Genomic DNA, 13,321 nt, shown 5'->3' with positions numbered 1-13,321 from the left:
CTCCAGCTCGGTGCACTGGGCGAATACGCACTTACGTGGACTATACGCATCTGTAGCACATCTCGAAGAATCACAGTTCCAGTAAGAAAACATTTCTTATGGTGCATGAGGCATGAAAGAAACCAGCTTGCTGTGTTGGCTTTGCAAGGCTAACAGGAGTAAACACTTGTTTTAATCAGCAAAATAAGCAGATGAGTTGAAAAGACATGGGGATCAGAAATCTTTGCTTAAAGGTTCCCTTCCTACTTTTGACCATAACTGAATTTAAATGTCTAAAAGTAAATTAATTTTAGTATGGACATAAGCGTTCACACTGTAAAGCAAATACAGCTAGATGGGATGACATATCTACTGTGGAAATAATACGACTGTGACACATCTGATGAGAAAAAACATAGACTATCCTAATCCCAGATTAGATTTAGCGTCAGTTAACTTTTCTGGCAGTGTCACCTTAGAATAATGACATTTAGAATGTACAGCATATATAGCACTTTACGCTTTCAAGGTGCTATAAGGACATTACTTTCTCAGGGAGGTTGTGAGACAAGAAATACTGTCTCCATTTTATACGTGGTTGTGGAAGTGTTCACTTGTCCAACGGCATGACAGTGAGTCAGTTACAGAATCCAGATGCCTTGTGTCTTAATCACATAACTATCCTTCCTTTCATAACTGCTGCCGTAACTTACATCAGCCAGTGCATAATATGAACTCCATTTTCAGCCTTGTTTTCAGTCAATTCTCTGGCATTAATGGCATTCTCATAACACAAGAACTAGGGGTCACCAAATGAAATTAATGGACAGCAGATTTAAAACAAACAAAAGGAAGTATTTCTCCACACAACACACAGTCAACCTGTGGAACTCTTTGCCAGAGGATGTTGTGAAGGCCAAGACTATACCAGGGTTCAGAAAGGAACTAGACAAGTTCATGGAGGATAGGTCCATCAATGGCTATTAGCCAGGGTGGGCGGGGATGGTGTCCCTAGCGTCTGTTTGTCAGAAACTGGGAATGGATGACATGGGATAGATCACTTGATGATTACCTGTTCTGTTCATTCCCTCTGAAGCACCTGGCACTGAGCACTGTCAGAAGATGGTCTGACCCATTATGGCTGTTCTTATGTTCTTTTATATCTTTGTGAACAAACTAACTTATCTTTAAAATGTCTCCTTGCTTCCCAACCCTCATTTTCTCTTTCAGCTGACTTTGGTTTCTGTGCCCAGATAACACCAGAGCAGAGCAAACGCAGCACCATGGTGGGGACACCTTACTGGATGGCTCCTGAAGTGGTGACGCGGAAAGCTTATGGGCCGAAAGTGGACATCTGGTCTCTGGGAATCATGGCTATTGAAATGATTGAGGGAGAGCCTCCTTACCTCAATGAGAACCCCCTGAGAGTAAGCCAATGCTGTGTCACTGCAGTGCCATGTGAGAGTCAGCCAGATGCGTCAAACCTGGCTTCACTTTTGTGATAGTTACTGTATAGTCATATGTTAATAAGGAAACCTCAGAAGTTTCTGCATTAGGGTGAACGGATGCATCCTGGATGCTTCTCTGAACCTCTCTGCTATATTAGGCCAGAAGCAATGCGTGAATGGCCTTTCGTGACATTTCTCTCTGTTCAGTCCCTATGCTGCCTAGAAATTAGAAATGAGGAAAATTCTGACCATTTCAGAGCCTTAAAAGTCTGAATTTGGTTCTAGATAGTGGAAACCCGTGGTCTCGGTTTTGTGAAGTGATTTAACTGTCCTTCGCAAGCTGTCTTTCCAGGAATACCTTTCCAGTGGCCACTTCAAAGCATGGCAAGCGCTTTCGTAGACTCACTCGTAAGATGTGGAGGGCCAGATTGTGGGTAGTTACTTCCTATCCCAAGTTATGAGCATGTGGCAGCAGGAGCACCGATAGGCATAGTGTTTTGTAATTGTGGCTGGCTTCTCAAATCCTCAAGCCCAGCCCCTCCTGTGCAATCCCACTCCATCATTTCACTGCCTGGTTCTCATACTGTGGCAGTGGTGGATGGGTTGCAAAGTCTGAGCCCAGGCAGTGGATGAGCTGCAAGCATTGCAGGAGAAGTTTCAAATCCAAGCACATTCATCAACTATTTAAAAAAAATAGAAAATGTTCCTGTTAATAGTTTCGTAAAACTTTGGGGTTTTTACATAATCTAAAAATGTTGGCTCTAACCTGCCTGACATTGTCCATATATGATATACACCATATATGATATACACCAGACCTTCCCTTATATGAGCTCTCCCAGCTCTGTAAACCACCCCCAGCCCGAGGGGAGTAGCTACCAGTGCTGGGAGCGGGGGTTGTTTTTTCACACCCCTGAGCGAGAAAGTTTCAGCACTGTAAAGTGGCAGTGTAGACAAGGCCTGGGTTTGTGTTTGCAGGGACATTTACAGGCATGACTATGCCAGTAGCGTTACACTGCTGTAATTATAGTGGTATAACTCCCTGTGTTGACATTCTTCTTGCAGAATAAAAGTATCCACTCAAGGAGTTATACCAGTATAAACCACAGTGGCATAATTATATTGATATAGTTATGCTAGTAAACTCCTCTGTATATAAAAGCCCTTAGACAAGGCATGAAATGTTTTTCTTCTTGCAAATCCCTCCAGATGGCTACAGGATCCAAACCTGGATTAAATAGGGTAAAATACTAGAGGACTGGATCCTGTCCATTTAAAAATAGGGCAGACAGCAGTGTTGTTTTATAATAAACATGGATGGACATAAGCGTGTATGAATCATGCAACAATTTGTTCCTAACGGAATGTGCAGGAAAAATAGAAGCCTGTGTAATCTGTAGGAGGAGGGATCTCACTCAAACAAGGGGTGAATCTGAATTGCCCCTCATTTCCTTTTGTTTCCTTGGTGCTCATTTCCTTCAGGCCCTGTATCTCATTGCTACCAATGGTACTCCAGAGCTGCAGAACCCTGAGAAGCTTTCGCCCATATTTAGAGACTTCCTAAACCGCTGTCTCGAGATGGATGTAGAGAAAAGAGGCTCTGCCAAAGAACTGCTACAGGTAACCACTGGGATGGGGGTGGAGGGGCGCGCTCAAGTCAAGCCAGCACTCTGGCCTTTGCTAAGGTTCCTTTTATGTTTAAAACGGCATGGCTGATGGCACACACATGCCTGAAGGGGCACAGGGAGTGGATTGATGAGGATTTTTTTACTTTAGGACTCTTTTCCTGGTTCCCGTCTCTTTTTGTTTTGGCCACCGCTGGGTGGAATATTCTGTAACCAAATTCAAAATGCTCACCCGGGGCCTGATCCTTCAAGATGCAGAGCCCCTTATTCCCATGGTTTCTCCACAGCTGGTGCCCAACCCTGTGTGTCTCAGCACTCTTCCCTCATTGCTCAGACTTCTCTCCCTGCTCTTCTTGGCCTTGTCAACTGCATGATTCCCCACAACAGCCCTTCTGCTGCAAGTGTCTTTTTATACCATGTCTCAGACCCTGCTGTCTCTCTCCTTAATTCACCTCAGCTTGGCTACAAAGGGGACTTCCTCCCTGTCCATTCTCTGCTAGTCTGCTTCCCCTGAGACACTGCTACTCATGCCTTAATCGCTAGCCATTTGTTGGGTACCATTCTCTCACTTTTCAGAGTAATGCTCTTCCTTAAATCCCTGCTGTTTCTGTTTCAGGAGCTCGGGTGCTCTAGCCAAAATGCGTCCAGGGGGCAGAACAGTACTGTCCTCTCACCCACTTCCCCTCTGTTTTCATGGATGTCCAGTTCCAGGACTGAGTTCAACCCCATCAGTTTGTGTATGTTCCACTCCCACAGAAGTCCAGTGGGAGTTGTGCATGTGTGACTGATGGCATGGTCATGTCCCTCAAGTGCTCAGTGGTTGGGCTGTACCTGACTTCCCTCACTTGAGATCCTCTTTGAATCTGTCTTCTGCTCTCCCCCCCAGACGTGCTATGGTAGGATTGGGCATTAGAAACTTTACTTGTTACCCACTATACATGGAATTATTTCCCCACTGCAGCAGGTATTTCCACTTCTTGAAATTTACCTCAAAACCCACCTCCTGCAGCTCAGGAGGATCTCTCCATACAGTGCTTTGTGGAACCACGTATAGTGATGGACGCACAACAGTATCTGTGTTGCATTGTAGTAAGTGGAAGGTGTCCTGCAAATGGACCCCTGGATATCTAGTAAATGACTTGGATTGTCAGTTTGACTATAGCTGTGCCAAACTCCAGTTCTGCTTTGCAGATATTAATAGATTGAAAGGCTAGAAGGCACTGTTATGATAGAGTCTGACCTCTTGTATAAGACAGGCCGTAGAAAATCACCCAGTGACTCCCACATCCAGCTCAATAACTTGTGGATGAACTAGAGCAGAGCTCTGTGACTTCATTCCATCCAGGACTAAGATCCTCTAACTTTCAATTTATATTTTTGAATTAACTCAGAATCCATGAAGAATTTCCTGAGTTTCAACTAGTTTTGTAAAAAGAAAAGGAGTACTTGTGGCACCTTAGAAACTAATCAATTTATTTGAGCATGAGCTTTCGTGAGCTACAGCTCACTTCATCGGATGCATCCCGTGAAGTGAGCTGTAGCTCACGAAAGCTCATGCTCAAATAAATTGATTAGTCTCTAAGGTGCCACAAGTACTTCTTTTCTTTTTGCGAATACAGACTAACACGGCTGTTACTCTGAAACCTGTCAACTAGTTTTGTGTCACAAGCCCATAAAGCTGGGAATTTAGCCTGATTTTGGTGCAAAGCTGGAACTCAGTCCAGGCTTGCTTGAAAGGTTTGTGACTTCAGCAAAACTTTGAGTTTAACCTGGTTTGAGTTTTGAGCTTGTAACTAAACTAAACTGAGCTCTACATGGTTTTGGTGCAAACGTTTCACTCTGTGGTGAGACTTGACCTCAAAGGCGTCATCAATAATTTGGTTTTCTCCTTCTCTCCTAGCACCAGTTCCTGAAAATTGCGAAGCCCCTTTCTAGTCTCACTCCTCTGATTATTGCTGCAAAAGAAGCAGCAAAGAACAACCACTAACACGGAATCATCATAGTCATTGTGCCAAGTATTTTCAATGTTCATTTCAGAGACTGAATACCTGCCTTTCTGCTCCTTGGGGGTGCCCAAAACTTTGATCCCCTGAGAGTGGGCCACAGAAGTAGTATTTGTTGAATGTTAAAGGAGGCATTGCTGATCTAAAGTCGTGAACAGCCTTCTCACCCGCTTGGTGGGAGAAGATTATTTTGTATGGTTGACAAGGTCTTTTTGAGAACCTCTGAGCCTGATGTAGCAAAGCCAGTTTGAGTTCATATCTCTTAATGTTTATTTTTTAACATAAGTGTGGAGCCTTAGACCATGTTTATCTTAATAAATTACATCTCTCGCTGGCCGCTTTTCCCTGCCTCTGCCCAGCTCAGTTATCACACTACTGAAACTCCTGCATGCTTCAGATTACTTGAATAATGGAGCAGCCAGCAGAAATCTGAACAGCTTTAATAATTGAAAAGGGGGATGCAGGAGTATACGGCACCAAACACTTCCTCAGTGCTGCCGGACGCCTTGACAGAGAGAGCTGAAATATTCTGAATGAACTTTCTGCAACCATCGGAGGATTTAATTCATGGATCGCCTTTGTGCTTCGTCTTGTGAATCAGCCTCTGATTAAAAGATCCTCTTTCTGTTTTCATCTCAGATGTGTAGGCTTCAGTTTTCAATTCTGCTAATTATTAGGTCACTTCCAAAAATAACATTTCTGGTGCGTTAGAAGGTAAATCATAGAAGAAGGTGACAGGCCTGTTTTTAAAACTATTTCATTTGTAAAGCACAGCTTGTGTTAAAGAAATCAGTGCTCTGTATCATAAAACACTGATACAGTGGTCACCATTACAGTATCACCATTTGCCCACATTGGTATTTGAGAAGGTATTATTTCCTATGCCAAGTTCCAGGAAAAATGGTCTTGTCTCAGATGCTAGTGTGTGTGTGTGTGTGTGTGTGTATGAAAGCTAAATAATCTGTTTTCTTTATCCTGTGACTTATCTGGAGGACCAAGAGGGTTAATAATTCCTCTGGTTGCCACAGTTTTTAAAGTATCGGGAAACTTGGAACTGCATCTGAGTGGAGAACTCTGTGGCCTAAACACTGGGCTATAACCAGCTGTATGTTGATTTTATTAAAACTGCTGCATTTCTGATCTCAGGGTGCGAGAGGGAGGATTTAGAGAATTAACTTCATAGTCATAAACACAATCCTCTCAAACTGGACTACTGTTCATGCTATTCTTTGTTTGCCACTGGGTGTCCAGAGGTGATGGCTAAAGTGGTACGTGCAAACTAGATTATTTTACACTGAGTTCCCTAGACCTGCTTATATCCAATTGCGAACATGATATGGAGTCTAAGCTGCTGTAATTTCCATACTGAGGAACCAGAAGATGGTGTAAAAAGGTATGCATTAAAGTCAGGTGGGAGCTGCTTTCTTAGACTCTGCTGTTGCTTTTCTTGCCAGGGCCCCCGCTTCTGTCCCCTTATGGTGTAAATTAAACCAATGTATGAGGGCTTAAATGATGGAGGAACCACTAGGCTTCCAGCAAATGGTAATAGTGCATAGTAGCTCAGTCCAACTCCTAGGCGAAACCTGTAATAGACCCTCTCTGCTTGGATACTGATGGATTTTTCTTCATCTTCCCCACTCTGATCTCTGCCTCTTCCCTTGTTGCATAACAAGTTACTGCGTTTAGCCACAATATCTGCCAGATGTACAGTATTTGGGAGATGGACAGAATAGGCTAACAGGTCTTTCCCATCTGTTTTACTTCTAATTTTCCAAGTGAACTTTAATTTCTGATGCCTCATCTTTTTAAAAATTGGTTTGTATAGTTCAGTCACCATCAGCTACATACACATATCTCCTGGTGCAGAGCACTTTTGCTTTCCAATATCTTATGTAAATTCACTGTCATATGAAAATGCAAGCAGTTCCTTTGGTGGTATGGGTGTATCTACACTAGAGGCTTTTGCCAGCACAAATTACACCTTGCACGCCCTTGTCTGACATAGCTATGCCTGCAAAAGTCTGTAGTTAAGATCTCACCTAAAATAACCTGGATTAAGCTGCTTTCAGGGCCTCGTAGCTTGACACAAGTTAAAACAAGTTCAACTAAAAGGATGGTCCGAGACACTATTTTCCCCACCCCACCAGCTCAGTGTTCACAGCATGTTCACAGCTCGCAATAAGATCGTAATTTTAAACTCCAGTCATTAAAAATCCCATTTGTTCACCTTTCTGTGACTAAGGATTTCCCTGGACATCTGTTTCTGACTAGCCTTGGATTTCTGGGTGAACCCCTAGGACGAAATGGGGTGACAATACTAGAACACACCAGCCCTAGGGGAAGTCGGATTGGATGATCAGATAGACACTCCCTGGGGAATTTGGACAGAGATTGAAGAGAAGTACCATTGCCTTGAGTAATTGTTGGATAAACGAGGAGTTTATTTATATTTTCCCTGGTGCTGTCTTATTGGCCCATGTAATGGGAAATGGACTACAGGCCACATCCTTAGCTGGTGGATATCCATATAGCTCCACTGATTTCAATGGAAATACATTGCTTCATGCCAGCTGCCCGACATCTCTAAGACAAAGCCCTTGTAAATAACAGGGATTAGAACCTGATCCATAAAGGCGCTGTGGGTCCTTGCCTCACAATGGGAGCCTGGGGGTTGAGGAGTTCTTTAGCACCTCACATGATCAGACTATATCCATGCTGGCTGCTACCATAATTGAGCATGGGTGCTGGTAGCAGGACTGCAGCACAACTTACCCCGACCAAGGATGATTTATAAATAACCATGTTAAATCCTGCTTCAGGCTATCCATTGCCTAGGCGGGCTACAGTCAGAAGGAACCATTTATTCTTTGGCTTCTATCCCTCAGCTGATTTCTAATCCATGGTGGTGCCTTGCCTAGGATTCCATCAGCACTACTTAGTTTTCTTAATAGCTTTGTGTGAGAGATTTTGCCAAAGGCTTTTTGAGGCCCGTTGATAAATTGTAGCATTGTGACATCAGAGCTATGTCATCTTCTAACAACTAAGTTCTAACAGTCTGGCTTCATTGCCCTGATCTATTGACATGAAAGTCAGTGGTGCAGAGTACAATGGCTGGCTGTCTTAAGTTAACTGCCTCAGGTAAGTCAGGTAAATTCTTCCGTTTTAGTTCTCATGTAGTTTAAAACTCTGGTATCTGCCTTACTTTTAGCACTTGGCTGGACTTATGTATCAATATGTTGCCTTTCCCATTCAGGTATCGCCTCCCATGTCCTGGGCTCAGTGCTGCTTCAGTTCATGCATATGATTGGCTAATGCCAAAGTACAGTAGAACCTCGGCGTTACGAACACATCGGGAATGGAGGTTGTTTGTAACTCTGAAATGTTTGTAACTGAACAAAACGTTATTGTTCTTTCAAAAGTTTACAACTGAACACTGACTTAATACAGATTTGAAGCTTTACTATGCAGAAGAAAAATGCTGCTTTTAACCATCTTAATTGAAATGAAAGAAGCACAGAAACCGTTTCCTTACCTTGTCAAATCTTTTCAAACTTTCCTTTTTTAGTAGTTTATGTTTAACACAGTACTCTACTGTATTTGCATTTTTTTTTGGTCTCTGCTGCTGCCTGATTGTGTACTTCTGGTTCCAAATGAGGTGTGTGGTTGACAGATCTCTTAGTAACTCTGAAGTTCTACTGTACTAGAGTAATAAATCTGGTCAGATTTTATGGCCATCACTCTCTGTCTTGGGAGCAATGCTCTCAGAACTTCAAGAAGTTAAAACTTCTTCAGTTCATTTTGAGAACATTTTCATTCCACACGTGTTTAAAAATTAAAAATCCTGGGAAAGCTCTTACCAATGGAGATAAATCTGCATCGTTTTGATGATCGCTTCTTTGGTTTTTACATACTATGGTCTTTTCAAGGTAAATGCTAGTCCTTTAACTGTATTGTCTTGTCAACGATCCTCTTGCCTGTTTGTGAGCCAGATTCCTCAATTTTGCTGCTTAATTAGTTCCCCATTTAATATATATTTATATTTAAATGGCTCCTTTATATTAGCTGCTTGGAACATAACTTAATAGGTTCTTTGCTTGCCTACTATCAGTCCACATCAAGGTGTCTCGATCGTGTCAAGTACATCAAAGAATAATAAGGAATGCTCACCACTGCAAATCAGCGACTCGCAAAAGCTTAACAAGAAATTAGGCTGACATCAATCTAGGCAATCAAGGCCCGATCCAGAGTCCACTGGAAGTGGTGGAAAGACTCCCATTGACCTCAGTGGATTTTGAAACAGGCCCTTGAAGAATAGTGAACCCAAAAGTTTATACCTCTCCCTAAAACATAAGAGGCAGATGGGAACTTTCACAATATGCTTAATTATTATTGATAAAATGTCTTATTCACTTAACTCCTCAATGTTTATAGAAATGATTTATTTTACTGAGTTTCTAGGATTTTGTACCCAAGAGGGAGAGAGAGAGAGAGGTGTGTGTGTGTGTGTGTGTGTAAATCCTTTGTGTGCCTTTAAAAGGGAAGGCTTGTAGCTGAGGAGGAGAATGGGAATGAGTAAATAGCCGCCCATTGTTATGGCTTTGATAGCACAGCTTCAGTCTTGGAATGTCTTAATTAAAGGGACATATCTGTATCGTTTCAGAACATAAATCTGCTCCATTATTTGTTACTGCTTGAAACAAGTTATTTATGTCCCTGGCAGGCTGGAATATCCCTTTAAACAAAGGTGGTGGGAGTTCTTCTTGAGAAGACCCAGGTTTCCATAGAGACACTTCTGCTCTTTTAGTTGCCTTTTTAACAGATCTTGGTGTGATCAAGGCCAAGTTTAAGTAAAGACATGGAGAAAACCCTTTACATCCACACAAAGGCCAAGATTTTACAAAGGGATGAGTGATTTGTGTTGCCTTAGTTTGGTAGGTGTCGCAACTTTAGACGCTGGTTTTCAAAAAGCTTTGAAAAAGTTGTGCAACCCAACATTGAGGCAATCGAAATCACTAGTCGCTTTTGTAAATCTTGGTCAAGAACACAATAGCTGTGATGATACTCATATCCCGCAAAATACTGCAGCAGTGCATAGAAATAGGCAATATTTACAACAAGGTATTTATGATGTTTGAGAACAGTCTGATTTTATGACCTGTGAGTTAGCTAGATTCAAGTTTTAAAGAATGTTTTGCCTGTCACTTGTTGACATAAAGCAGGTCCAGACAAAAATCCCAGAAAAATGCTCCACTTTGAATTTATTGTATGAAATAAAATGTTTCACAGCAAAGTATGTGAGCTAACATAACCCACTGACAATGTGTAAGAGCATATTTGATCATGTACATCTCCTAAAATTTAGTAAAGGTGAAGTCAGGCTTACAAATGACCTGGCTAACGTTTTTAGGCATGGTTTTTGAGTCGTTTCATTTCCACAAAGCCCACAATTTTATCTCTGCATCAGAGGACATCAGACCGAGCACATGGATAATTGCCTGATTCAGGACCTGACAGTTGCCAATGAAAGTATACAGAATCAAATATGGGATCTTAGAGAAACAGCTCCCAACCTTGATACTGAAAAGCAGGAGCTAATAAAATAAAATAATTGTATGACAGACCTGGACAGAAACTTGCAAGCCAAGACCGACTGTTTCAGAACAATGGTGGAAGATTGCCAAAGAGGTGGAGAATGTCAGAGAGATTCTGGGACTAGGGGAAGTAAAGATTAAACATTTGGAATTCCAAAACAGGAACTTGGAAAGAGCCAGTGACCAGGTGACTGATGAAATAAAGGGAATGTGCCTCCAGATTTCTGCATTATCAGGATTACAAGTCTTTTCAAGGAGAAAGATCAGGGATGGGAAACATATCTTCTGAAATCCAGAAGTGCTGAAACAACTGCATAGCAAGCTGGAGATTGCAGAGCAGCAGCATGAAGAGGAAAAATGCCAGGCATCCAAGTTAAGGCATGTGCTGGAAGGATTTGAGGAAATCTGGGAGCTTCAGAAAAATGCCATAATCCCGCTGGAAGGACAACTGGAAAATTCAGTGCAGGAGACTGGAAAATGAAGACAGAGTCCAGATTCATTCGTTGTTGAATAAAATTATGGAAGCAAAGCTGGTGCAGGATTCACTGGACAAGAGAAACTTTCTCAATTGCCTTTCAAAAGGTGTCTGGTTTGTATTCACCTTGGTCCTATGCTTTGGATTTATGCCCACATCGGTCATGCTATATATCTTTATATTCAACAAAAATTTTAAGTCCGTCAGTCGTCAGTTGCTGTTTTCTGATCACAATCTTGAGTTTGCTGAGAAACCTCCTGTCTCCAGATGCTCTCTGGAAATATGATGGCCTGTGGCCATTTTAAAGTCAGCTGTGTAGCCTCTCTTCCATCTCTTCATATCAGCTAAATGACCCTCCTTCAATGCCTGGATTGTTTCTTCTTGATGTATCAGCTCAATCATTTTTTAAAAAATGCTTCTTTAAAATAAAATCAAATCCAAATAGATTGTCCGCTGGTTCTCCTTTGTGTACTATTTGGATGACTGATTTCAAAGAGTTCCAATAAGTGAGAGAAGTGTAATTTTCCTTTGAGCATACCACACTCATTATTGTTCCTATTACTATATCATGTTTGTCTAGGTATTCTTATAACTCTTATTTAAACTAATTTACCTGCTATTGAAGTAAGGCTCACTGGCCTGGGATTCCCAGGGCTGCACCTATCACCTTTGTTAGTTGAAAACTTTTTGAGAGAAAATATAATTGCTCTGTTGGTCATGATCCTAAATGCCAGTATCTAATACAGAGGTACCAGATAAGAGAGAAGAAGGATGGGCTTGTGGTTGAGAAATGGGACCAGGGAGATCTGGGTGCAGGTCCCAGCAAAATTCTGCGTGACCCTGAGCAAGTCACTTTCTCTCTCTGCCTCAATTCCCCCTGTGTAAGATTCTTTCGTTGTCCCTCCCCTGTGTGTGTCTTTTCTCCTTAGATTGTAAGCTCTTTAAGGCGGGAATTGGACCCTGATTGTATTTGGGGCCTGCAGGTGCACAAATAATCGACACTGACAAAGATGTGATCTGATACTTGCACAGTTGAATAGGAAAGCAGTTTCTTGTATAATGGAAGCCAGCTGCAGCCTGGCCTGACCAAAGCAATGCAGTTAATATTGTGCATGTCTCACCATGGCATGCCTGAATGCTTTATCCTCCTGAAGTTAAATGAACCAAATGAAATGCCTTGAGGGATTTCACAGGCTTGACTCCTGTAGCAGCCGGTGAGGAAGGAAAGCTCTCATAGCGATGTCCTTACTGGTAAGGTTGGCAGTTCACAAAGCACAGGATGGAAACAGCTGAAGCCCAGTTGGAATGAATGGTGAAACTGACCAGTGTGGCACGAGCAATTCCTTGTAAACAAGCACATTGAGAAAACATGCTCATAGGGACCTACTGGCCGCTATGTAAATTCATACCGCACTATATAACTGGCACTTCCAGCTGCAGATTGCTTTGCTAATTCATAGAATCATAGTAGATCCGGGTTGGAAGAGACCTCAGGAGGTCATCTAGTCCAACCCCCTGCTCAAAGTAGGACCAACACCAACTAAATCATCCTTATTAATCATCCTTAATCATCCTAATTAATCCTTAACATGTGCCTCCCTCACTGGGGTGTTCATCTCCCTTCTAGAGATGGGCAGTTGTGTGTGTGTGTTGTGTGCGTGCGTATACACACATTGTTAGAAGTGAAACACCCAAACGTGCGTCCCACTCGGGCTAATCTACTCTACACGATGTGGCCGTTGTTCTTTCTCCACCTTGCCAGCTGAATCAGTGTTAGCTGATCCTCTTAACTTCCCTTCCTCTGAGAGGCTAGAGGTCTTACAAGGCAGAGGACCTTGTGTTACAGAGAATGCTGTATCCCCTGCAATCGTCTTGTGCCTGTGGGTTCCTGGCATGGCTAGTCCTATGTTACTTATATTACGGTAGCACCCAGGATCTGGCCCCAGTGGTGCTAGGTGCTGTGCAAATTTATGGGGAGATGTACAGTACATTTGTAACTGGAAAATATTTAACGTTTATATTGTGCCTAGTGCCAAGAGGCCAAACAGGTCAGGGCCCTGCTCTGCTAGGTACTGTACGAACAGACAGCTCTGATTGTAATAGTAATGGGGCAAAAGTACAAATCAACTCCCCACAGCAAATACCTGTGGATGAGAGGTTAGAAACTCTGCAAAGATCCCTCGCTGAGTTCCCTTCAAAT

The 13,321-nt window shown here is 42.4% G+C and overlaps 1 protein-coding gene across 8 annotated transcripts in view; it reads left to right on the top strand.

Annotated features, from left to right (window-relative positions):
• PAK1 (p21 (RAC1) activated kinase 1) overlaps nt 1–11,567 on the top strand; it is a 120,048-nt gene extending 108,481 nt beyond the window's left edge. For all 8 annotated transcript variants that reach the window (XM_048840271.2, XM_048840324.2, XM_048840287.2 and 5 more), the window contains 3 exons: nt 1,210–1,406; nt 2,910–3,047; nt 4,953–11,567. In XM_048840271.2, the coding sequence (XP_048696228.1) occupies nt 1,210–1,406; nt 2,910–3,047; nt 4,953–5,039 (422 nt within the window). In that variant the 3' untranslated portion in view covers nt 5,040–11,567. The remainder of the gene's footprint in view (nt 1–1,209; nt 1,407–2,909; nt 3,048–4,952) is intronic.
• The last annotated feature ends 1,754 nt before the right edge of the window (nt 11,568–13,321 follow it).

Source organism: Caretta caretta, chromosome 1, assembly GCF_965140235.1.
Source record: "Caretta caretta isolate rCarCar2 chromosome 1, rCarCar1.hap1, whole genome shotgun sequence".
Classification (NCBI taxonomy): domain Eukaryota; kingdom Metazoa; phylum Chordata; order Testudines; family Cheloniidae; genus Caretta; species Caretta caretta.
The sequence above is the reverse complement of the archived record's forward strand: the minus strand, read 5'-3'. Positions and strand labels throughout refer to the sequence as shown.